Source organism: Salmo trutta, chromosome 30 (assembly GCF_901001165.1).
Source record: "Salmo trutta chromosome 30, fSalTru1.1, whole genome shotgun sequence".
NCBI classification, from domain to species: domain Eukaryota; kingdom Metazoa; phylum Chordata; class Actinopteri; order Salmoniformes; family Salmonidae; genus Salmo; species Salmo trutta.
Window position 1 is genome coordinate 5,240,636 of NC_042986.1, and position 27,579 is coordinate 5,268,214.

The window sequence follows — 27,579 nt, forward strand, 5'->3', positions numbered from 1 at the left end:
TTCTTTAATGGAAACCTCTCCAACATAATCCAGGTAGAATCAGGAATTCCCCAGGGCAGTTATCTATGCCTTTTATTTTTCTCAGTCATTACTAATTTTACCAATTACTTTACAATTTTTTTCCCACAATCTTGTTCTCCAGAGTGCCGCAGCGGTCTAAGAAACTGCATCTCAGTGTTAGAGGCGTCACTGCAGACCCTGGTTTGATTCCAGGCTGTATCACAACTGGCCGTGATTGGGAGTCCCATAGAGCGGCGCACAATTGGCCTAGCGTCATCCGGGTTAGGGTTTGGCCTGGGTAGGCCATCATTGTAAATAAGGATTTGTTCTTCACTGACTTGCCTAGTTAAATAAAGGTTAAATAAAATAAATCATGTGTAAGCGTGTATCTGTGCGTCTCTTCACAGCCCCCTCTGTTCCATAGTGTATTTTTATCTGCTTTTTAAATCTGATTCTTGCTTGATGTGGAATAGAGTTCCATGTAGTTTTATAAAATGTAATGTAATATCATGTAATATTTTAAATTGTATATATCTGCCTTAATGTTGCTGGACCCCAGGAAGAAATACAAATACTATCTCTGGTGTGCCAATAATTTTGTAAATTCCATTTGTCTTTCATTTCTAAAAATGTTTTTGGAAACTAAAGTTTACAAAAATAAAATTGGTTCTGATATGTCGAAAATCAAATTTGGTGTGGAGACCGTTTTTTTTTTAAATGACTACTTATTTGAGAAGAAATAGGGAATTATTTACGAAAAGTACACAGGTGTCAATATATTTGGCCGCAACTTTACCTGTTGAGACTGTCTAAGGGTGCAGGCCACAGCAAGCGAGAACTGAAATAGTAGCGCCTAAATAATTGTTGAGCATGTCAAAATTGTAAGTGATTTTTTTCATTAGCATGACCATGGAAAGCGATCTTACTCACACACAGATCAACCTGTGTGTGAGAAGTAATGATGATAAGATTGGCCTTACATGGGGTAGGGGAGAAGGGTGTGTATTGTACACTGTACATACATCAAGTAATAGTGGAGGCAATTTTAAGTTGACTAATTGTAGACAAACCTTATTGCTTGAAAAAAAAAATATTGGGTGTGTGCGTTTTTTGGGACGGTGTCATCTATTGTTGCACTTTGTATTGCTACCCTCTCACAAGGACAAGCCCTTTGAAATCTACACCTGTACTCCAAAAACGCTTCCTTTATAGGAGTGCCTGAATCTGTATAGGCTAGAACTCAGTAGTCCCCTTGTCATGAGGCATCTCATAAGAGCACATAGACATCTTGGTGTATTGTCTCTCCAGTAGTATTTGAGGGGGGTTGTGTGTTGTGTGAATGTTAGTATATAAGCATCAGCCCTTTTCCATAAACCTATGTTGTTCTCCCTCTCCAGACCCCGGGATGCAGGAGAGCTCCGTCCCACTTTAGTTACACTCCTGAATAATGCAGTTGTCTGCCCACTTCCTGTTGACAGAACTGCAGATAAGGTCCCTTTCCTGTGGTGAAATATTTAAGGGGTGCTTGATTTGACCTGGAGCATCACCCCAAATGCACTCCCAAGGATGCCCTGTCAGTCACACCTACTGTTTGGAGTTTTGTCATGTTTTTGAGACACAAAACAAAGGGGGAGGCTTACTTGGTCGAGTAAGTTGTTGGCTTGGGTTTTAACTATGTTGTCTCTGTCCGGTGAGGTGAAACGGGGTAGAGTTGTTTGGTTTGAGGGGAGAAACTCCTCCTTTTACCCCTCCCCCTCTTACCCGCTCCACCTGTCACCACACTGCCGCCTGGTTAACCCTGGAGTAGTGAGGAGCAGAACCAGCGGGGCAGTAAGCCTCTTAAGGGGCTCATTGCCTGCTTGTTAGTCAGTGTCCAAATAAAGAAAGGCTTTATGGGATTTAGAGGGGAAGCACTTGTTCACTCCTTGACCTCCCGCTGTGACTAGGAGATCTGTGGCAAGTGTGGGAATTGTCATTTTATGGTCTACCCTGTTGGCCTTTGGGGAACAGGGAGAACATTGAGGGTGGAGTTTGGCTCCAAGGGGTGGAGTTGGCTCGATGTGCTAATCAGAATACCTCCCCCAGTCATGGTGACTTGGACTGGAGCCTCATGGAAAGGATACTTAGGGTTCCAACTTTGACCAAGCTCAATTTGAGGGTGTTATGGAGTTATTGTTGACCTTTCAGTGATTAAATTAGTTTGGGTATTCAGAACCCCTTCCCCCCCCCACAAATAGCATTAATGCCCAAGTGTTGGCAACCAGATACATGTTTATACAGTTCTTGTCTTACCCAAAATAGTTGTGTTGTCCAAGAATCACAATGTAATTTTACATGGTAATTCATTCAATAAAGTTGAATACAGGTCTGTTAATCCTCTTTTAGCGTTGTCGATTCCCAAACAAAGAATGGTGCCACACCCCTCTACCTGGCCTGCCAGGAGGGTCACCTGGAGGTCGTCCAATACCTGGTGAAGGACTGCGGGGCGGAGCCGAGCATCAGAGCCAATGACGGGATGACACCTCTGCATGCTGCCGCCCAAATGGGCCATAACACTGTCATTGTCTGGCTGGTAGGTCATTGTCCTGATTCATACTGTCTGCTTTTGTCATTTCTTCTACTGTATTTGTTGTACTATTGTATTGTGTATTTGGGTCCTAGACAAGCACTAAATAAATCCACTGTGGGTGTACATAGGGCTGCTGCGGTGACCGTATTACCGCCACAACGGCAGTCATGAGATCCTATAGATAGTCCTATACTGGATGGACTGGTTACATTATGCTCTGCTCCAAACTTTCTATTCATGAGTCTGGGAGAGATCCTATAGGCCTAGGCAATGCTGTTGGTTCATTGATTGTGCAGGGTGGCTTACAGAGTTAGCCTACCATTATAGTGAATGTGATTTTAAAAAACCTAGTAAAAGGGATTTTTTTATATTTTCATTATTTATAGGCCGACACATTTACCTTTTAGCGACATCATATCTCACGACCATGAGTTTGGGAGGAATATCACCTGTCACGTCGGCAGAGGCTGCATGCTCCTCAAACAGTGCTTGATGCATGGAGTGAAACAACCGAAGTAGACTATCCAACATGATTGAAAAATGAATTGGTAGGAAAGCGGCCTCCATTCGCTATTGACTGCATACAGATGACGTCTTTTTGCCCCTGACCCTTTGATAAATGGGCCATTCTAAATCGCAACTCATTTTATATATTAGTAAAGACAACATTTAAATTGAGAATAGTCTGATGGGTGAAGGTATGATCACTTGATGAAAGAGCATGTGGCAGCCTGAGGAAAGCTTTTTCTGCAACTTTCTCAAATCATCAATAGCTTATATTTGCATCATGCAGCCCATAAGTCTTTTGATTTCTAAGGCATCTTAAGGTTTGTATCATTCACAACTAAAGTTGCCAAATAGGATCTATATGTTAGATTTAAAGTTGTTTTAAATGATGACTTTTACGCTCAACATAGCCACTTCATATGCGCACTGACTCCAGAACGGGAAAAAATGTCCTTTTCTATGTTATTCAGTTCAATTATATTATTTTTACTATAAAATAATGGCACACGACTGGTTGCATATCTTGTCTGCTAATTGAACAAGCCTACAGCCTATGGCCCCTCACCAGATAACATACAGTTGGCCTGCTCATATTCTGTTCTTCTGAAATACATTTATGTCATGTTTCTTTAGACCTGCCTAAAATAATGGGTTTATTATAATGGTGTATGAAATAGATTTTTTTAATGTAGATGTTACAAAGGCACATCAGCGGCTTGTATGAGTGGAGGCTTGGAGATGCTAAACATGTTTATGTTAATTAAGTGTCAATTACCGTGAGATTAGCAGTTTTTTGCATGCCAATAACCAGCTGACAAATTGTCATGACGCCACAGACCTACATGTACTTTAGTATCCTTTTAACCATAAAGGGCATACAGTACCTTCAGAAAGTATTCAGACCCCTTGACTTTTTACACATTTTGTTACGTTACAGCCTTATTCTAAAATGGATTAAATTGTTTTTTCCCCCTCAGCAACCTACACACAATACCCCATAATGACATCACAATATCCCATAATGACAAAGCAAAAACACTTTTTTAGAAATCGTTTCTAATTAAAAAATAAATAACATAAAAACTGATCACATTTACATAAGTATTCAGACCCTTTACTTTGTTGAAGCACATTTGGCAGCAATTACAGCCTCGAGTCTTCTTGGGTAGGATGCTACAAGCTTGGCATACCTGTATTTGGTGAGTTCCTTAACCTCTCTGGGGTAGGGGACAGTATTTTCAATTCCGGATGATAAGCGTGCCCAAAGTAAACTGCCTGCTACTCAGGCCCAGAAGCTAGGGTATGCATATAATTGGTAGTATTGGATAGAAAACACTTTAAAATAATATCTGTGAGTATAACAGAACTGATATGGCAGGCGAAAACCTGAGAAAAATCCATCCAGAAAGTGGAATTATTTTCATCTGGCTGTACTTCAAAATCAATGCCTATAGAGATTCCAATGGGTTAGGAATCAGATTGTAGTACCTATGGCTTCCACTAGATGTCAACAGTCTTTAGACATGATTTCAGGCTTTTATCTTGAAAAACGACGATTTAAAAGCCATTTTAGTCAGAGGACCACGGAAGTATACAGTGCTGGTTTCGCCCGATCTCACGAGCGCGCCGCTCGTTGTTTTTCCTTTCTATTGAAGACGCTTTTGTCCGGTTGAAATATTATGGATTATTTAGAGAAAAGACATACTGAGGATTGATTATAAACATCGTTTGACATGTTTTGACGAACTCTACCTGTACTTTTCGGATTTTTCGTCTGCCTATTGTGACTGCCTCTGAGCCTGTGGATTACTGAACAAAACGCGCCAACAAAACGGAGGTTTTTGGATATAAAGAGGGACTTTATCGAACAAAACAAACATTTATTGAGTAAATGGGAGTCTCCTGAGTGCAACCATATGAAGATCATCAAAGGTAAGTGATTCATTTTATCGCTATTGGCTGGTAACTGTTTGTAATGATTTGTCTGCTGGGCGCTGTTCTCAGATAATCGCATGGTATGCTAGTAGAAAGAGGAGGAAGGGAAGCGCTACTAAGGTACACAATAGTAAATGTTGGTAGACAGAAGGTGCCAAAGGATTATTACCACTACCTCATTGCTAGATGAGATGACAGCCACAGAGAATACTGGAATGGACTTAAACAAGGCTTACAGAGACTTGCAACACCTTATGGAGAAAGAAACAAAACTTGACCTCAATTCTATTACCTTGTCTGACTATTGGAGGAAAGGCCTAATCCCCAGAGGACTCCGTATTATGAAGTTTCCAGCTACTGGAGTACAAGGTAAAATTGAATTTAGAGATAAATGGGAGGCTATTCTCAACAAGTGTTCTTTTGACCTAATGCTACTTCTAATAGAAGAATCTAAAAAGGACAGACAAGTAGTCCAAACAGAAATTGAAGAAGTTAAAAAATCACAGAACACAGTGACAATTCCAACAAAGCACAATGTGATGAGATCTTGAAAGAGAAAGTAGACACATTTACTCTGACATTGAAGCAAGATAAGTTAAGAAAATTTAGAAGAGATGAAGTAGACTATAGAGATGGCAAGGTCTTTGCCTGGAGAAAACCAACGCGCAAGAATTCAGAATTACATCTGCAGAGGAGGAAGCCTAGATCTGTCTCTTTCAACCTTACAAGCAGTGATGAGGATGATCACCCCAGACATTCAGAGGCCAGCTCCTCCCAAGATTTTTTAGATCAGGAAGAGGAGTCACGCAGGTACCTCAACAAGAGAGGGAGAGGACGCGGAAGAGGCCAACACGGAGGGGGAGGAAGAAATCAAGACTACCCAACCACACGGAGCAGGACCAGAACAAGGCTGTGATCAACATTTCTGGAGAACCCCTTTCTGATGATTGCCTAAGGGTATTGTCTAAAGGACTGTCCTTTGCCCCCACATACTCAACTAATGAATTTAATACAAAGATTGACCTATTTCGTTTCTACAGGAATCTAAATCTGAAGGCCTGGTATAAGTAAAACATCTCTCCAACTACAGACGCCAGTGTCTCAGGTCAGGCAGTTTCTGTTCCCTCAAAAACACCTTTTAAGCCCAAGTCCACCTTTTGTCCCATTGTCCAGAATGCCACACTAAATACATTTGCCAAGAAGGTGAATTTTGATGTGGAAAATCTGTTTAAGGGTAAAATTGACTCCAACCAATCACGACGTAACCTTTCTAAGATAGAGAGGGATGCAGTTGAATCATTGTCCAAAAATGAACGGGTTGTGGTTAAAAAAGCAGACAAAGGTGGCGCTACAGTAGTGTGGAGTAAAGACAAATATGTGACAGAAGCCTACCGTCAATTAGACAATGATGAATTCTACCAATCTCTTAGCTTCAACCCTACAGAGAACCTAAAAATTGAGTTGAAAGGGATCCTCACAGAAGCTAAGGAGAATGGCTACATTTCAGACAATGAGTTCAAATTTCTTTTCATGGCAGTCCACGTATGGCTTCTTTTTACCTTCTTCCAAAAGTCCACAAAAATCTTGAAAATCCCCCAGGCAGGCCAGTCATTAGTGGTAATGAAAGTCTGACAGAACCCATCTCTAAGTACATTGATTACTTTATTAAGCCTTTTCTGACGTCACTCCCAGCCTATCTTCAAGATACCACAGATGTCTTGAACAAAATTAAGGAATTGAATAATATAGGTACAGCTTCCTTTTTAGTCACCATGGATGTGGAGTCTCTTTACACCACCATTGAACATGAACAAGGTTTGGCAGCTATGCACCATTTCTTGAGTACCCGACCTGAAACTGAGATGCCTCCTACAGAATTCATTGTCTCACTGACTGAATGGACTCTTAATCATAACATCTTTATCTTTCAGGACCGTATTTTTAAACAGGTCAAAGGATGTGCCATGGGAGCTTGCTATAGCCCTTCCTATGCTGGTTTGTACTTAGGTAAATGGGAAAATGACTTCCTTTTGGATCCTTCTAATAACCATTTCTTTGACCGGATTATATGGTGGGGACGCTATATTGATGATGTTTGCCTGTTTTGGTCCGGCTCAGAAGATGAACTTATTTCCTTCCACCAATACCTCAACAGCATTAACCCTAACATCAAACTAACTATGGAGTATAGCAAGGATAACATTCATTTTTTGGACCTCGACATCAGTAAAAATGACAAAGGTTGTTTGCACACATCAATCTTTAGGAAGCCTACAGATGGGAATACCATTCTGAGAGCAGACAGCTTTCACCCCAAAAGGCTAAAAGAGAATATTCCATATGGCCAATTCCAAAGAGTCCGCAGAATTTGCGATCAGGAAACAGACTATGTTGTCAAATCTGCTGAATTGGAGAATCGTTTCTTGAATCGGGGCTACAGCGTCCAGGTCCTGAAAGATGCAGGTATAAGGGCTGGATTACTTGACAGAGAGAACTTGTTGCGAAGGGGAGTGCCTCGTGATGCATCAGAGAGAGTGTATTTTGTTACAAAATACAGCACTGAAGCAGAGAACATTAAAAGAATCATTAAAAATAATTGGGGAATCATCCAAAGTGATACGCTACTACGCCAAGTCTTTCCTGAGCCACCAGTCATAAGCTTTAAGAGTTGTCCTACCCTAAAGGACAAATTAGTCCACAGTTATCTTCCGGGTGACTCTCAAAAAACTTGGCTTGGCCACAAACCCAAGGGCTCTTTTAAATGTAACCAGTGCAACCATTGCAGAAATATTGCACAGAAAAAGTATTTCGTTGATACAGCTTCCAAAATGGAGTATTACGTCAAGCATTTCATTAACTGCAAAACCACTCATGTCATCTATAGATTGGAATGTCCACAGTGCAAGGTGTTCTATATTGGACGGACAAAGAGACGCCTTCAAGATCGCCTAGCGGAACACAAGTACGCCATACGGGTAGGCAATGAAGACTACCCCATGGCAAGGCACTACAAGTCCTTACACCATGGCAACCCTGCCTCCCTACAAGCTATGGGTATTGATCATATCCCAGCCTCTATTAGAAAAGGGGACCGCCTTAAACAGTTAAACCAAATGGAAAGTTTTTGGATTTACAAACTACAGGCCACTAAATACCCGGGTTTAAATGAAGATATGGATTTCTCACCCTTCCTGTAGGGTTGTGATGGGTACATTTGCTGTCATCTAGTGGATATCTTTGCTCAATTGCCCTCAGCTATGTTTAGACTTTTGTTGTTCATGTTTTGCTGTGTTCTAGTGTACTATGGAATGTATTGCTTTCTTATTCTTGACATATTTAAGGTTAGAACTACCTTTCTAAGTGTTCTGATACTTCTAGTTTGGAGTTACATTTTTATGATAACATAGCTACAGCATTTCACTTTAAAGTGTGTATACTATTGCTTACTAGGTGTGTCCAATCAATTTTAACCACTCCCCCTTCTAATTAGGGTTAATTGGAAAAGCTGTTAAACAGAGAACATTGTATTATTTCTTTGTACACCCTGATGAAGGCCATGCAGCCGAAACGCGTTGGTTTTTTAAAAACATTGTTTCTATTGAACATGCCATACTAATAAAGGCCTTTTAATCAATTATATGAAGAGTGCCTTGGTCCTCCTTTCTTTTTGAATCGCATGGTATGCTTTCGCCGTAAAGCCTTTTTGAAATCTGACACAGCGGCTGGATTAACAAGAAGTTCATCTTTAAGCCGATGTAAACACTTGTACACTGCGTGGACAATTATTAGGCAAGTGAGTATTCTGATCTTATCATTGTTTCTATTCACATTTTCAAACTCCAAACCATATAAACTTGAATGCTTATTGGATTTAATCATTTTCAGGTGATATGTATTTGTGTAATGAGGGAGGGTGTGGCAAAAGTGAATAACACCTTATATCAAGGTGTGCATAATTATTAGGCAGCCTCATTACCTCAGGTAAAATGGGCCAAAAAAGAAATTTAACTGACACTGAAAAACCAAAAATGTAAAATGCCTTTCAGACGGATGCAACACTCTTTAAATAGCTAAACTATTGAGGTGTGCCCACCGGACATTCAAACGTTTTGTTGCGAATAGCCAACTGGGGTGCAAAAAACGCATGGGGAAGAAAAGGCGCAAATTAACTGCAAAAGACTTGAGAAGAATTAAACGTCAAACTACCAGGAACCCATTATCCTCCAGTGCCACCGTATTCCAGAACTGCAACCTACCTGGAGTATTCAGAAAGTACAAGGTGTCAAGTGCTCAGAGACATGGCCAAGGTCAAGAAGACTGAAACAAGACCACCACTGAATAAGATTCACAAGTTGAAGCGTCAAGATTGGGCGAAGAAATACCTGAAGACAGATTTTGATACCTGAAGACAGAAAGTGACTCTTGATGGACCAAATGGATGGGCCCGTGGCTGGATCAGTAATGGACACAGGGCACCACTTTGAGTCAGGTGCCAGCAAGGTGAAGGAGGGGTACTGGTATGGGCTGCTATTATTGAGGATGAGGTAGTTGGACCTTTTCGGGTTGAAGATGGACTGAAACTCAACTCCCAAACCTACTGCCAGTTTCTGGAAGATTCTTTCGTCAAACAGTGGTACAGGAAGAAGTCCTCAGCATTCTAGAAGGCCATGATCTTTATGCAGGACAATGCTCCATCACATGCATCCAAGTACTCCACTGCTTGGCTAGCCAGCAAGGGCCTCAAAGATGCCTGAATAATGACCTGGCCCCCTTCCTAACCTGACTTAATAACCTCTTGAGGACCCCTTCGAGATAAAATCCCGTTAACGGGATTGGTTGGACAACAACCAGTGAGATAGCACGGCGCGAAATAAAATAAAAAAATCTAAAAATTAAAATTCAAGTATTATACGGCATTTTAACCTGTTATGGATAGGGGGCAGTATTTTCACGGCCGGATAAAACACGTACCCGATTTAATCTGATTATTACTCCTGCCCAGAAACTAGAATATGCATATAATTATTAGCTTTGGATAGAAAACACTCCAAAGTTTCTAAAACTGTTTGAATGGTGTCTGTGAGTATAACAGAACTCATTTGGCAGGCCAAAACCTGAGAAGATTCCAAACAGGAAGCGCCCTCTCTCACCATTTCTTGGCCTTCTTGATCATCTCTATCCAAAACAGGGGATCTCTGCTGTAACGTGACATTTTCTAATGCTCCCATAGGCTCTCAGAAGGCGGCAAAAAGCTGAATGATGTCTTTGCAGGCCCTGGCTGAAAAACACTAGCGCATTTGGATGGTGGTCGATCAGAGAAGAGAGACTGGAGGCGCGTGCACGAGGCGACACCATGTTTTTATTCTTTCGTCTTTGAAGGAAAACAACGACTCCCGGTCGGAATATTATCGTTTTTTTACGAGAAAAATAGCATAAAAATAGATTTTAAACAGCGGTTGACATGCTTCGAAGTACGGTAATGGAATGTTTAGAATTTTTTTGTCACGAAACGCGTCGGGCGCGTAACCCTTCGTCACCCTTCGGATAGTGTCTTGATTTCACGAACAAAACGCCGCTATTTGGATATAACTATGGATTATTTGGAACCAAACCAACATTTGTTATTGAAGTAGAAGTCCCGGGAGTGCATTCTGACAAAGAACAGCAAAGGTAATCCAATTTTTCTTATAGTAAATCTGAGTTTGGTGAGGGTCAAACTTGGTGGGTGTCAAAATAGCTAGCCTGTGATGGCGAGCTATCTACTCAGAATATTGCAAAATGTGCTTTCACCGAAAAGCTATTTTAACATCAGACACCTCGATTGCATAAAGGAGTTCTGTATCTATAATTCTTAAAATAATTGTTATGTCTTTTGTGAACGTTTATCGTGAGTAATTTAGTAAATTCACCGGAAGTGTTCGGTGGGAATGCTAGTTCTGAACGTCACATGCTAATGTAAAAAGCTGGTTTTTGATATAAATATGAACTTGATTGAGCAAAACATGCATGTATTGTATAACATAATGTCCTAGGCGTGTCATCTGATGAAGATCATCAAAGGTTAGTGCTGCATTTAGCTGTGGTTTTGTTTTTTGTGACATTATATGCTAGCTTGAAAAATGGGTGTCTGATTATTTCTGGCTGGGTACTCTGCTGACATAATCTAATGTTTTGCTTTCGCTGTAAAGCCTTTTTGAAATCGGACAGTGGGGTTAGATAAAGGAGAATCGTGTCTTTAAAATGGTGTAAAATAGTCATATGTTTGAAAAATTGAAGTTTTTGGATTTTTGAGGAATTTGTAATTCGCGCCACGCCTATCATTGGATATTGGAGCAGGTGTTCCACTAGCGGAACGTCTAGATGTAAGATACTCTACTCGTTAATCCAATCACATTGTCCGATTTCAAAAAGGCTTTACGGTGAAAGCAAAACATTAGATTATTTTAGGACAGCACCTTAGCAAAAAAAAAGGCATTTTCCAAGCACGGATAGCCGTCACAAAACCAGATATACAGCTAAAATTAAGCACTAACCTTTGACAATCTTCATCAGATGACACTCCTAGGACATCATGTTAGACAATACATGCATTTTCTGTTCGATCAAGTTCATATTTCTATCGAAAAACCCAATTTTTACATTGGCGTGTGACGTTCAGAAAATGTTTTCTCCCCTTAACTCCGGTGAATAGGCACATTCATTTACAGAAGAACTCATAAACATTGACAAAATGTATAACAATTATTTAAAGAATTAGAGATAATCTACTCCTTTATGCAACCACTTTGTCAGATTTCAAAATAACTTTACGGAAAAAGCACATTGTTCAATATTCTGAGTACAGAACTTAGCTATACAGTTAGCCTACAACCACGGCGTTGACAAATCTCTAAAAATATGTTCGAAATATTTTCTTACCTTTGCTGATCTTCGGCGGAATGCACTCGGAAGGGCACCCACTTCCACAAGAAATGTTCATTTGTTCTGCAAAGTCCATCATTTATGTCCAAATACGTCTGTTTTGTTGACCCATCCAGAACACTTTACAATGCCATGTGGCGTGGACGCAAATCCATAGACGAAATGTTCAAAAGTTCCATTACCGTTTGTAGAAACATGTCAAACGATGTTTACAATCAATCCTTTGGGGTATTTTTTAACTTTAAATTGCGATAATTTTACAACCGGGCAATAGGTATTCATCCCAGAAGAAAAATAACAAACAACGAAGTCACGTGCATGCGCGTCACGAGACACCTGTCCTCAGACTGGCCAGTGATTGACTGAGATATAATGTTCTGCCCGGTAACAAGTGACGGATGAAACCAGTTCCTAAAGATTGTTGACAGCCAATGGAAGAGTTAGGAGGTGCAGCGTAAATCCTATGTCACTGTAGTTTTTCAAGGGATTCAAAAGAAAAACTACATTTCTAATTTCTCCCACTTCCTGATTCAATTTTTCTCAGGTTTTTGCCTGCCATATGAGTTCTGTTATACTCACAGACACCATTCAAACAGTTTTAGAAACTTAAGAGTGTTTTCTATCCAAATCTACTAATAATATGCATATTCTATTTTCTGGGCCAGAGTAGTAACCTGTTTAATAAATTGGGTACGTTTTTCATCCGGCCGTGAAAATACTGCCCCCTAGCCCCAAGAGGTTCAATAACTGCCATGAGTCTTCCATCCATGGAGTCTGTCAGTTTCTTGATCTGTTCACGATCAATTTTCACTGAAGCAGCAACCACAGCCTCCCAAATGCTGTCCAAAAAAGTGTATTGTCTTCCATCACTGTAAATCTCACGTTTGAGAAGGGCCCACAAGTTCTCAATAGGATTTAATGAAAATAAGGGTGGCTATATTGGTCACTGAATATTTTTGAAAGGCCAAAAATGTTATATTATTGTCATTTTGTGTTACTTATCTGTTACACTTATTCTAAAAATTGAGAATTAACAAGTGAGTTGAGAAATTATTTTTGTAATTTAGTTGCCTAATAATTCTGCACAGTAATAGTTGCCTAATAATTGTGCACACTTATATATTTCCCTGAGAAAGACAAAACTCACTTTTCCTTTGTTAAACATTCAGGTTTGAGGTTCAATAACATTTTGGATTGACTGAGAGCATTGTGTTTGTTCAACAATAAAATTAATCCCGAGGAATACAATTTGCCTAATAATTGTGCACGCAGTGTATATTTTATGAATGTTTATTATGAGTATTTCTGTTTTTGAATTTGGCGCTCTGCAATTTCACTGGATGTTGGCCAGGTGGGACGCTAGCCTAGAGAGGTTAAATTCTTCTCTGCAAATCCTCTCAAGCTCTGTCAGGTTGGATGGGGAGCGTTGCTGCACAGCTATTTTCAGGTCTCTCCAGAGATGTTCGATCGGGTTCAAGTCTGGGCTCTGGCTGGGCTACTCAAGGACATTCAGAGACTTGTCCCAAAGCCACTCCTGTGTTGTCTTGGCTGTGTGCTTAGGGTCATTGGAAGGTGAACCTTCACCCCAGTTTGAGGTCCTGAGCGCTCTGGAGCAGGTTTTCATCAGGGAACTCTGTACTTTGCTCCATTGATCTTTGCCTCGATCTTGACTAGTCTCCCAGTCCTTGCTGCTGAAAAACATCCCAACAGCATGATCTTGGTTTCGTCAAACCAGAGAGTCTTGTTTCTCATGGTCAAACTCCAAGCGGGCTGTCATGTGCTTTTTTACTGAGGAGTGCCTTTCGTCTGGCCACACTACCATAAAGGCCTGATTGGTGGAGTGCTGCAGAGATCTTTGTCCTTCAGGATGTACAGGTGCAGTGATCTGTGAGCTGCTCTGACAGCTGGTGCTTAAAGTTAGTGAGGGAGATATGAGTCTCCAGCTTCAGTGATTTTTGCAATTCGTTCCAGTCATTGGCAGCAGAGAACTGGAAGGAAAGGCAGCCAAAGGAGGAATTGGCTTTGGGGGTGACCTGTGAAATATACCTGCTGGAGCACGTGCTACGGGTGAGTGCTGCTATGGTGACCAGTGAGCTGAGATAAGGCGGGGCTTTACCTAGCAAAGACTTATAGATGACCTGCAGCCAGTGGATTTGGCAACGAATTTGAAGCGAGGGCCAGCCAACAAGAGCATATAGGATGCAGTGGTGGGTAGTATATGGGGCTTTGGTGACAAAACGGATGGCACTGTGATAGACTGCATCCAATTTGCTGAATAGAGTGTTGGAGGCTATTTTGTAAATGACATCGCCGAAGTCGAGGATCGGCAGGACAGTCAGTTTTACAAGGGTATGTTTGGCAGCATGAGTGAAGGATGCTTTGTTGCGAAATAGGAAACCGATTCTAGGCTTAGTTTTGGATTGGAGATGCTTAATGTGAGTCTGGAAGGAGAGTTTACAGTCTACCCAGACACCTAGGTATTTGTAGTTGTCCACATATTCTAAGTCATAACCGTCCAGAGTAGTGATGCTGGACGGGCGGGCAGGTTCGGGCAGTGATCATTTGAAGAGCAGACATTTAGTTTTACTTGCATTTAAGAGCAGTTGGAGGCCACGGAAGGAGAGTTGTATGGCATTGAAGCTTGTCTGGAGGTTAGTTAACACAGTGTCCAAAGAAGTGCCAGAAGTATACAGAATGGTGTCGTCTGTGTAGAGGTGGATCAGAGAATCACACTGAAATCTGACTGAGAAGCAGTTGGTGAACCAGGCGAGGCAGTCATTTGAGAAACCAAGGCTGTTAAGTCTGCCGATAAGAATGTGGTGATTGACAGAGTCAAAAGCCTCGGCCAGGTCGATGAATACAGCTGCACAGTATTGTCTCTTATCGATGGCGGTTATGATATCGTTTAGGACTTTGAGCGTGGCTGAGGTGCACCCATGACCAGCTCGGAAACCAGATTGCATAGTGGAGAAGGTACGGTTGGATTCGAAATGGTCCGCGATCTGTTTGTTAACTTGGCTTTTGAAGACCTTAGAAAGGCAAGGTAGGATAGATATCGGTCTGTAGCAGTTTGGGTCTAGAGTGTGTCTACCCCTTTGAAGAGTGGGATGTCCGCGGCAGCTTTCCAAACTTTGGGGATCTCAGACGATACGAAAGATTGGTTGAACAGGCTAGTAATAGGGGTTGCAACAATTTCAGCTGATAATTTTAGAAGGAGAGGCTCCAGATTGTCTGGGAGGCTTGGGTAAGTTGCTGTGGGGTGTGCAGGGCTGTTGACCAGGGTAGGGGTGGCCATTTGGAAAGCATGGCCAGCTGTAGAAAAATGCTTATTGAAGTTATCAATTATTGTGGATTTATCGGTGGTGACAGTGTTTCCTAGCCTCAGTGCAGTGGGCAGCTGGGAGGAGGTGCTCTTAATCTCCATGGACTTTAGTGTCCCAGAACTTTTTGGAGTTTGTGCTGCAGGATGCAAAAATCTGTTTGAAAAAGCTAGCCTTTGCTTTCCTAACTGCCTGTGTATATTGGTTCCTAACTTCCCTGAAAAGTTGCATATTGCAGGGGCTAGTCGATGCTAACTTTAATCTCTAGGAGACAGAACGCATCTCCATCCTGAGCGGTATGACTGCTGCGTTGTCCAATAGTGTTTATACTTGCGTACTATTGTTTGTACAGATGAACGTGGTACCTTCAGGCGTTTGGAAATTGCTCCCAAGGATGAACCAGACTTGTGGAGGTCTACAATTTCTTTTCGGAGGTCTTGGCTGATTTCTTTTGATTTTCCCATGATGTCAAGCAAAGAGGCACTGAGTTTGAAGGTAGGCCTTGAAATACATCCACAGGTACACCTCCAGTTGACTCAAATGATGTCAATTAGCCTATCAGAAGCTTCTAAAGCTGTGGATGTTCTGGAATTTTCTTTAATGTTCCAAGCTGTTTAAAAGCACAGTCAACTTAGTGTATGTAAACTTGTGACCCACTGGAATTGTGATACAGTGAATTATAAGTGAAATAATCTGTAAACAATTGTTGGAAAATTTACTTGTGTCATGCACAAAGTAGATGTCCTAACCGACTTGCCAAAACTATAGTTTGTTAACAAGAAACCTGTGGAGTGGTTGATAAACGAGTTTTAATGACTCCAACCTAAGTGCATGCAAACTTCCGACTTCAACTGTATATACAGGTGTGTGCCTTTCCAAATCATGTCCAATCAATTGAATCTACCACAGGTGGACTGTAATCAAGTTGTAGAAACATCTCAAGGATTATCAATGGAAACAGGATGCACCTGAGCTCAATTTCGAGTCTCATAGCAAATGGTCTGCATACTTATGTAAATAAGGTATTTCTGTTTCTTTATATACATTTGCAAAAATGTATACAAACCTGTTTTTGCTTTGTCATTATGGGGTGTTGTGTGTAGATTGATGAGAAATATTGAATCATTTTTAGAATAAGGCTGTAATGTAACAAAATGTGGAAAAAGTTGAGGGGTCTGAATACTTTCTGAATGGTCACCAACCTTTTGTTAGTCGAGATCACTTTGAGTCAAAATGAAAGCCGAGTGCAATTCTTTCCTGGGCACGGGAAATCAAGTTCCCCTACAATGTATTGTGTTATCAAGTTTCATTTAAGACCCAGATGCAGACAGTGTTGAAGAAACAAAAGTTTATTACTAATACAGCACAGGGCAAATGTATATTTCCAATGAAGTTAACTTCCTAAATTGATAGGCTATTGACTGGAAATAAAAAAAATCATGCATTTGCCTATTTTCATATAACAAGTGGTCAGGTTTGATCCATGTAGGCCAACCCCTTTATTATAAATAAAGTAGAGTCCCTTATATTTGAAAACTCAAGTCTCAAGCCAGGCTATATGATAACACTGGTAGTAGGGCAAGCCTATTACTTGCGAGGCACATCAGAGCATAAATTGAAATAATTTTTGATTTGATTTCACTGGACTGATGGTCAGTCTCAGCAGAGGGGGGGAAAGCGTGCGAGTCGAAGTGGGGAATGGGGTTTCATGAGTCCCAAAAGGATTGAATAAAAACAGCATTGTAGTGCTGATAAATATTTTTTTTAACTCATAAAAACAGCACCCCTTTGCTGTATTCTTTGACAGTCTCTCTCTTGGCTTGGTTTTGAAATCTTAAAGTAGCCTGCTCTACAGTCAGTATCAACTTTTATGTGGGCTTGTGGAAGCTGCTGTAGACAAGGCGATCTAAGCTATCCGATTGGCCAGTGTTATGCCTACAGGTGCGCCCGATTTAGCTCTCTGGGCCCGCCGGGTAGGTGGGCCCAAATAAAACGGTTGAAAATGGGAACACTTTGCTACTTGGCATGCAGGGCAGCTGAATCAAGTGCACCTATCACTTTATTTGCGAATAATCTACTAAAAATAGATATACTAGCCAGCCTGATTGGCTGGGCCGCAGACCCTCTTGTACATTTCATTTTAAGCTGTTGCACAAAAACAGTTACTTCTGTGTCATTCACAGAAATGCCATAATGGGTGGCTGTATCGCTATCATTTAACCAAATGATTCCGATTGGAGCAGGGAGGCAGCTGCTGCCTTCTTCATTATCCTGTATGAATCGTTCTGAAAACGACTGAGTTCCATAAGTTGTCTGTCCAATATCTCGTTCCATAATGCCTGTAAATCTGAGTTGCTCCTAACAGGCTGCTTTCCCCACTGTAGATGTAACATGCGTGTCCCTAAACCTTGCTGTCAATTTTCTGTTTTGGGAACAGGTAGCTAACATCCCAGTTGTGGATTTCAGTTTTTACCATCAAATCATCTGTAAGCTTAATGATTTTATCAAAATCACCATTAGAATTGTCTCTGAATGTACTCAAACTGTGTTTTTAAAGCCCTAGGTTAGATAGATTCAATCCGTTTGATATAGAGGAGGACTGGAAGTCCTTCGTAGTGAAATCACTGATTTCAAATAACTACCAAATGCTCCAACATCCTACTTTTTTTAGCACATTTTCTTTTTTTATGTTTTAATTGGGGATGGGGGGGTTACCGGTACAATATTTTCAGTTCATTATTTCACACATTGTACCTATGGGCTGCAACTCCAAATTATATATATTTTTTACATTACAGAAGCTACAAATTATGTATCAGATTTTACATACAGGAAAAGAAAAAACAAAAAAGAAGTGGGCCTCCATCCTACCATCCAATTCCTCCAGCCCCATCCCCAATGTTTTCCACTCCTCCCCCCACCCCCTTAGCAATTAGAGTTGCTTGTCAGTCACTCCCCCCTCCTCCCCCAGAAGACCAAATGAAACCCTCCCCATACCTTTATTTAACTAGGCAAGTCACCCCTTCCCGGTGGGTCTGAAATCAAATAGTGAAAAATACAAATGGGTATTTACAGGTGTCCTTTCTAAGTCAGTTGCCGAAGAGGAAGGAAATTGCTCGGGGATGTCACCCTGAGGCCAATGATGACCAAAACTGTTATAGTTTAATGAATGTGGAGAAAACTGAGGATTGATTGTAGTTACTCCACAATGCTAACCTAATTACATTTACATTTAAGTCATTTAGCAGACGCTCTTATCCAGAGCGTGAAAAGGAAGCCTGTATAGAATACACATTTTCCAAAACATGCATCCTGTTTATATCAAGGCACAAAAGTAAAACTGCCAAAAATGTGGCAAAGCAATTAACTTTTTGTCTTGAATACAAAGCGTTGGGTTTGGGGCAAATCCAACAACACTGAGTTGAGTCTCACTCTTCATATTTCAAGCATAGGCATGGCTGCATCATGTTATGGGTATGCTTGTAATCGTTAAGGACTGGGTGGTTTTTCAGGATAAAAAATAAACTGAATGGAGCTAAGCACAGGCAAACCCTATAGGAAAACCTAGTTCAGTCTGCTATCCACCAGACACTGGGAGTTGAATTCTCCTTTCAGCAGGACAATAACTTAAAACATAAGGCAGAATCTACACTAGCGCTTCTCACCAGGAAGACCGTGAATGTTCCTGATTGGCTGAGTTAGTTTTGACTTAAATCTGCTTGAAAATCGATAGTAAAACTTGAAAATAGTTGTCTATCAATGACCAACAACCAATTTGACAGCACTTCAATAATTTTGAAAAGAATAATGGGAAAATGTTGCACAATCCACATGTGGAAAGCTCTAAAACTTACCCAGAAAGACTCACAGCTGTAAGAGCTACCAAAGTCGCTTCTACAAAGTATTGACTCAGGGGTGTGAATATATTTCTGTATTTCATTTTCAATATATTTGCTAACATTTCTAAACATGTTTTCACTTTGTCATTATGGAGTATTGTGCCATTTTCAATTCAGGCTGTAACACAATATAATGTGGAATAAGTCAAGGAGCATGAATAATTTCTGAAGGCACTGTATGTACAGTATATATTTTGTTTGTGTTGGGCGTTATAGTTTGTTTAGTTGTATGTGTTGGGCTTTAGCTGAGATTTATTCTTTACAGAGTTAAGTATATTTGTCCAAGCTTCAATTGTTCCTTGATTAGCGCCATTCATTCTAGCCATCAATAATTCTAATTCTAACATCAAATATGAACTGTATCCACTGATGAATTGAGAGAGAGTGAGGTGATTGCCATCTAAGAGTCAAAAGTCTCTGATTGATTGAGAGATTCAAGGAGCTATCATCGTTAAGTAACATAGTAGATGCAAAGCATTGAATAATGCATTTTGTAACTTGCCCCAGAAGCATGTAACTACAGCGCACTCTCACGTCATATGAAGAAATGTGCATATCTGATTTAGGGGACACAGTCAACAGTTGGGAGTTGTAGCCAATTTCATAGTAAGAAGTTTCCTTGGTGTTAAATATAGTCTGCAAACAAACTTAAAATGTATAAATTGATGGTTTGGATTACGGAATGCCAAGGTCATATTTTTCCATTTTCTGTCCCAGTTAAAGAGTTGTTCAGATTCACTTAGATCTGTAGACCATATTTTTTAATGGGCTTTCTCTGAATATGAGCTTCCCAAAAGTTGTTTATATATTATAGAGGGAACTCCTTTCAGGAGCCCAGATAATTTATTTATAATTCCCTTCATTGGATGGTTCGGTAGTTGGATTTCCAACATCCTCTTCTTAAAGTGGTCTCTTTAAAAAAATGTACAGTGAGCTTTCTTTGGCCATTTTGCTTGTTTTTACTAGCCAACATAGCTAGTGAGATTCACAATTGTTTATACATTTACAATACTTTTTTTTGGGGGGGGGGGGGGGGGGGTCAAAGATTATCAAGCATATTTCGATTTCATTACATAGGCCCACTATATTATGTGGGTATATTGAAGCAACATCTCAAGACATCAGTCAGGAAGTTAAAGCTTGGTCGCAAATGGGTCTTCCAAATGGACAATGACCCCAAGCATACTTCCAAAGTTGTGGCAAAATGGCGTAAGGACAACAAAGTCAAGGTATTAGAGTGGCCATCACAAAGCCCTGACCTCAAACCTATAGAACATTTGTGGGCAAAACTGAAAAAGTGTGTGTGTGCAAGGAGGCCTACAAACCTGACTCAGTTACACCAGCTCTGTCAGGAGGAATGGGCCAAAATTCACCCAACTTATTGTGGGAAGTTTGTGGAAGGCTACCCGAAATATTTGACCCAAGGTAAACAATTTAAAGGCAATGCTACCAAATACTAATTGAGTGTATGTAAACTTCTGGGAATGTGATGAAAGAAATAAAAGCTGAAATAAATCATTCTTTCTGCTATTATTCTGACATTTCACATTCTTAAAATAAAGTGGTGATCCTAACTGACCTAAGACAGGGAATTTTTACTCGGATTAAATGTCAAGAATTGTGAAAAACTGAGTTTAAATGTATTTGGCTAAGGTGTATGTAAACTTCTGACCTCAACTGTGTGTGTGTGTGTGTGTGTGTGTGTGTGTGTGTGTGTATGTGTGTGTGTATGTGTATACATATATATATACATTATTTATATATATATATATTTATGTGTGTGTGTGTGTACAAGACATTTGACCAGCAAACCAGGAATGGTTGTTCCTGTGGTAGAAATGGCATATTATGCCTTGCATTTTAGTTATTGATTAGCAGCTCACCACCAGTTACATACATACATACACAACAATAACACATTTGATTTACATAATCCTCTTCCATCTAAGTGCTTAAAGAGCTTTAGTCTACAGAGCAACACCCATCCACTACCAATGGTTGATAGAGAATGCTTAATGTTAGGGTTAATGGATACCAACTAGCAAAGTGTCACCGAACCAAATGGCAGCTGGCGCTACATACTGTTCAACCTCTACTATTGTCCGTTGCAGATGAGCTTCACAGAGATCAGCCTGTCAGACCGGGACGGTGACGGTGCCACGGCCATGCACTTCGCCGCCAGCCGTGGCCATGCCAAGGTGCTCAGCTGGTTGCTACTGCACGGTGGCGAGATCATCACTGATAGCTGGGGCGGAACGCCGCTACACGATGCCGCCGAGAACGGGGAGCTGGAGGTGTGTTTGTGGGGGGGGTTGCCAGTTTATAACCGTACATAGGGAGGGATCTGTAGGAGAACACATGACAATGGTTCAATGGGTTTAGACACTGTATAGGGCTGTGTGTGAGGCTAGTCAAGACAGCTGGGAATTACGAACAGGTAACTTCATACAAATCCAGAAATAGCCAAGGGGGCCCATTACACCATGCATTTGAGGGAGAGCGGAAAGTTGATATTGTCTCCCTAAGGTTAGACGCGCAGTTATTTTTTTTTATGAGCTGACATTCGTCTGTTGCTGTCTTTGTCACTGTCTCTCTCTTCCGCTATCTGTCTCTTGCAGTTGTTTCTGACTCTCTCCATCTCGTTGACGATGTTAGTATGCTCGCCTACTGTTTTTATGTTGTCTGTATGTTTGCTATGAGTATGAGCCGCATGCCTGTATTTGTATTCTATTTCTATTCATTAAGGATCCCCATTAGCTGCTGCCAAGGCAGCAGTTACTCTTCATGGGGTCCAGCAACATTAAGGCAGTTCTATACAATTTAAAATATTACATTACATTTCAAAACACTTTTTACAACACATTATGTGTGTGCCCTCAGGCCACTACTCTACTACCACATATCTACAATACAAAATCCATGTGTACGTGTGTGTAGATTGCGTGTCTTATCATGTGTATGTGAAGCGTGTGTCTCTTCACAGTCCCTGCTGTTCTATAAGATGTATTTTTATACTGCTGTTACCTGATATGGAATAGAGTTCCATGTAGACATGGCTCTACGTAATACTGTGCGCCTGTCAATACTTTTCTGCTTGATAACCAGCGCACTTCTGTATGTTGTAAAAGCGTTACATCATCGCTGTCCATATCATTGCATAATGCAGAAAATACACGAGAGTTCAGGGGCCTTGCTTTCACAAAGTTAACCATTTTCACTGTAGTGTCCAAAACATCTTTCAAGCTGTCAGGCATTCCCTTGGCAGCAAGAGCCTCTCGGTGGATGCTGCAGTGTACCCAAGTGGCGTCAGGAGCAACTGCTTGGATGCGCGTTACCACTCCACTCTGTCTCCCTGTCATGGCTTTTGTGCAATTAGTACAGATACCAACACATCTTGACCACCAAAGTCCATATGATGTCACAAAGCTGTCCAGTACTTTACAAATATCCTCTCCTGGTTTCCAGAAGAGGATGTCTTCCTTTATTGACCCCCCCATAACCATAATGGACATATACCAGGAGCTGTGCCAGGCTAGCCACGTCTGTTCACTCATCCAGCTGGCTTGTATGCAAAGCAGTAATTGTTTCAAAACATCTGCCATGTCACTAATTCCTTGTGAACAGTGTTGTTTGATGAAGATATTGTCTGTATAGTTTTTTTTGCCTTTTCCCCCAGTGTTGTCCCAGCCATATCTGCGGCAGCAGGAAGAATTAAGTCCTCCACAATAGAATGGGGCTTGCCTGTCCTAGCCACTCAGTAGCTCACCATATAAGACGCTTCTAGCCCCTTCTTATTAATGGTATCTGTTGCTTTTATACATGTCTTACTACTCGAAAGTCATCTTAATTATCTCTCAAAAAACTCCCGTGGCTTATTTTTCAAATTGGCATGTTTTGTTTCTAAGTATCTGTGCAAGAGTTTCATCAAGTTGTGAGATAGTACTTTTGCACATATAACACACCGTGGCTGAGGAAAGGCACTACTCCCAATATAACTAAACCCCTAATCAATGTAGTTATCATATGTGTGCCTCTTCTATGGTCCAACATCCCTGTCTGTTGTTCAGTGCTTTCCTGGGTAAGGGGGCAGTAGCTCTTCGGCTGCATCAGATTCACAACTGTAAGTGTCCATGCTAGCTGGGCTAACAACAAATGTAGAATTACTGATGCTAGCATTGGATGCGCTTGTGGAAGCAACTTATGTCGTTGACAGGTGCAGGTGTAGTACTGCTGGTAGTAACAGTACTACCAGTAGAGCTGCTATGTGTCTCTATGCTTTACTTTGTTTAACCATTAATTAATTTTCGAGCAAACGGAATGAGCAGCAGCTACATTTGGCTTCATACGGACCATTAGTAGAATTCCCACGAGACAGTAACGGTTAATGTGATTGGATGTTAATTATTTGACTAGGCTATCAGTATTTGACATTGTTGTTATTTCGCTGAACACTAGATGGTTTAATTTTATTTTTGGCAGTGAAATGAGGCTACTCAGGTGAGAAAAAAACCTCACCCAAATGTATAGCCACGTTGGAAAATATAAATGGACTGTTTGAAAATGTGAAAAAAAACTACAAATCTAATTTTTATTTGGAGTACCCCCAACGGCATTGCGCGTATCCCAGTTTGGGAACACCTGCGTTAGGAGATAAAGCAGATTCTTCATTTCACCTGTCACAAACCGGATCCTTATCAGTCGCTCACTGTTGCAGCACTCCAGGAGATCTAGTTACAGTATGGAATTCACAACTAAAGGTTTGCCAGCCAGATATCTTATGACTATTAAGTTAACGGTCTAAAATGTGCTAAATGCTCTGCAGTTGTGCATTTGGTTTGCAAATGTAGTAGCTAATTATCTAGCTAAGTGGTTAGCTTCTTGCAAAATCAAGCTTCTCTAGGTGACAGCAGAGAATCCCCTCCTGGATCAAGAACCTTGCTGTCAAACATTTATTTTGTGTGAGTAGCATTTGTTTTAGTTACTTGTATAACTTTGAGCTGGGATGTCTGTCCTGCAAGTAGTTTGTCAGAGACTGTATAAAATGTTTGCAATGTGCTTGTCAGCATTTAGCTAGCATTCACTGTGGGATTTTACATGTACTTGTTAGCATTGCTAACCTTCGGATTCAGTGCCGGTATTACCGAATATCCTTGGTTAGCAAAATGTCGGAATGAAGGTTTGACAATCTGGATAACGGCCAAACCTACCGATGACATTGTCCGTTCTTTTTAGGAGGAAGCCAAAAGTTTTTAGTTTTTTCGCTCTCTCTCCCTCCCCTCTCTTTCTCTCTCCCAGTGCTGTCAGATCCTGGTGGTGAATGGGGTGGACCTGGGCATACGGGACCAGGACGGCTTCTCGTCGGCCGACCTGGCAGAGTACAACGGGCACGTCCAGTGTGCCAAGTACCTGTGCACTGTTGAGAACATGGTGAGACACAGGATGCATTCAACAGGACACACTGTAGTGAAATTGTTTCAACGGAAAATTAAATGTAGTCCGTTTTCTTCCACTGGTACATAATGAATACAACCCAGGTGAAATTTGTAGATAGACATCATTCAGGGGGACATCTAGATGAGAGGAAGATTAAGTCTATTCCAGCCAGGGCACTAAAGTCACTTTTTTCATTGGTAGCACTGTTGCCCTGAACTTCAAAAAGTAAGGAGCACCAGTCAAAATTGAGAATATTTTTTTTTACTGCAAATGACTGTCCTATCATTCTTAATTATCATCAGCGGTTACCTTGATGTAGAACTCACTAGTGTGCAAGACATTAGAATAAAAACAACTTTTTAATCATTGTATTCAAAAGTGCAACATCAAACAATTTTATATAGGTGAATGAAATAACCTTTTGTATTTAAAAGTACAACTGCAAACTGTTTGCGCAGGATACCTAATTTCCATATGTTGGGTTGATTTGTAATCCATAATTCTTCTGCATGAGTAACATGGGTCTGAATTTGGTAAAAGCCATCTCTTCTTTGGCAATGCAGTAAGCGGTGTTCAATTTAATCTGTAGCTGAGTTAGCTGCCTGTTGACCGGCTTGTTCCCTGTCAAATACGGCTGCCAGGTAGTAGACGTAGTGATGTTGTTCCTGCCCCCTTCCCCCAATGCACTTGTCCCGGAAATTGATGTGCTTTTGGCTTAAGTTATGTTTTAGCTGCTGCTTTTACGCCACACTTACGACAGAACTTTGTGTTCTTAGTTTTATCCCTCCTTAGCCACTTGAATTCGCGAAGTCACCCCTCTCGAAACATGTAGATCTTTGAATCTTTCTGAGGTGGATCGGTAGCAGCATATCCGACATTGTCCATCTTCTGGTTGTGGTTGATCATTTCATCATTTGTTTTTTGTTAAGGAAAGCTTCAAATCTGCCGCATTTCGTTGTTTCTTTTGCTAGCTAGCTTGCTAGCAAATGCCATTACTTAGCTGACAGAAAGGGGTGGCACAATTCTGAGGGAAAGTTTGCGCGAAAAGGGATTGGTTGTGTGCCTGGAATGTGATTTGATTTGATTAGCTACATTGAAACATTTGTAGCATTATGATTGGTTATGATTTGTACACAATGTATCAGCCTGTCTTGTTTAAGCAGTGAAGAGAAGAGTGTTGCGGTGTAATATTGTTATGCAATGACAAAAATAAATTATTGGATAATGTTTTCCTCGCACAGTGCTCCCAAAATAAAAGATATTGGTCGCACAGCAACATTTTTAGTCACACTGGGGGAGCCCTGATTCCAGCTTGAATGTAAAGATAATATGTGGTCTGTGTCAGTCTTCCACTTTTATATTTGTTTTTTTTTCACAGAAGTTCCCCTTTAATTGCTTAACTCAACGCTTGATCAACAGCCTCCTCTTCCAGCCAGCAGTGAATGTATTTTCCTAGGAGTGAGAGACCCTTAAATGGTGAGAGACCCCTTAACCCTTAAATGGTTAAGGGGCGGGACATGTTTCCCACATACTTTAGGGAGTCCCGGTGGAAGTGTTGTTATTTCTCATGCCACCCCGTGGGGTTTTGCCCAGGAGGGCCAGGCAGAGGAGAGGGTAAATGGCAGTAATTGTCATTAGTGGAGCGACAGGTGTCAGTTGGGACACATACTGGCTCCCGTGGCTACATTCTAAGTTGTGTGGCTCGTGCCAGCTGGGAGTAGGCACGCATATAACGTCTGTAATTTGTTGTTGTGGTGTTTTGACTACTGACATGGGACCTGTTCAGGAGGGTGCAATGTTACAAGATGTTAGACCCCATACAGACACAGGTTGTACAACGCATTTGACACAATGGTTGTGATACATCTGATACTGATATTGAAGAGTGTTTGTCTGCACAAAAATGTTTACACAACCATCATGCGGTGTCTCCATAGGGTTGTGTAATTACTTTTGTGAAGACAAACTCTCTGTTGCATAACAACCTTTGTGCATTGTAGATACAGTGGTTCCTCCTTTAAAAGTTGCGAGCTTACACCTTTGAGGTACCCAGCGTCATGGCTTAATTGCTCCAGACAACCACAAGGGGGAGTTAGAGCACTCATGATGCATTTGGGTCCCAAGGTTTTTATATGACCAATCATATTGAGTGGTTCCAATGACGAATTTGACGAGCGCCACCCGTCCCTGGGTGAAGATGGCTGACAAAACATTACAGTGGAACCTAATGTAAGTAGTTATAATGTCATAACGAGAATAATGACGCGTGGACGAGGGAAAAGAACGAGATTGGAACAACAAGAATTTGTTGCAAGTTGGGGAGGGGGGCTAATAGCTGAACAATATACTATTCAACCTTTACTAAAGAATTGTCTAATAGCCGAGCTAGGTGTGAAAAAAAAACCTCCTATCACAGACCAGATTTGTCCTAACGACCAAGGGGTAGCTTGCTACTCAATGTAATAAAGTAATGACTTTTCAAATAAGTTACCTTACACGTTATGTTGGCTGACAATTTGTTAGCTACGCTGTCCTTATGAACCACATAGCATATCATTATAGCAGTATGTACCGGTATGTTAGCTAGCTACCTAACGTTAGTAGTTATACATCAAACTTGCCATTAACTATAGGCTATCTAACTACCCAACTTTTATTGACTTGATTATTCCCGTCATTCTTAGCTTAGCTAAATGGTGTAGTCGTGTGCTTTCCCAATGGACATTCTGGTGCTTTCGTAAATTCGCTCTCTAGCTATCTACACCGATTTCAGAGCGCACTCGTCTGAGTGTACCAGAGCGCAGAATAATTCATTTACAAGCGCTCAACACAGGTTGAATATGGCCGGGGTCAGTAAACGTCGGCAAAAAGCGTAATTAAATTGTTTCCAGCAGCACAGTCACCAACGGTTAACAGGAAAACTGCCTTACCAGCTCTGCTAGGGCGAGAAAAATGGTCAGAGTGGTCTCTTTTGTGTCTGGAAGTAGCTAGCCAA

The 27,579-nt window shown here is 41.0% G+C and overlaps 1 protein-coding gene across 1 annotated transcript in view; it reads left to right on the top strand.

The window, feature by feature from the left end:
* LOC115168847 (espin-like) overlaps window positions 1-27,579 on the top strand; it is a 146,543-nt gene that overhangs the window by 37,461 nt on the left and 81,503 nt on the right. The window contains exons 3-5 of the mRNA XM_029724384.1: window positions 2,386-2,572; window positions 21,263-21,445; window positions 24,447-24,578. Of these exons, the coding sequence (XP_029580244.1) occupies window positions 2,386-2,572; window positions 21,263-21,445; window positions 24,447-24,578 (502 nt within the window). The remainder of the gene's footprint in view (window positions 1-2,385; window positions 2,573-21,262; window positions 21,446-24,446; window positions 24,579-27,579) is intronic.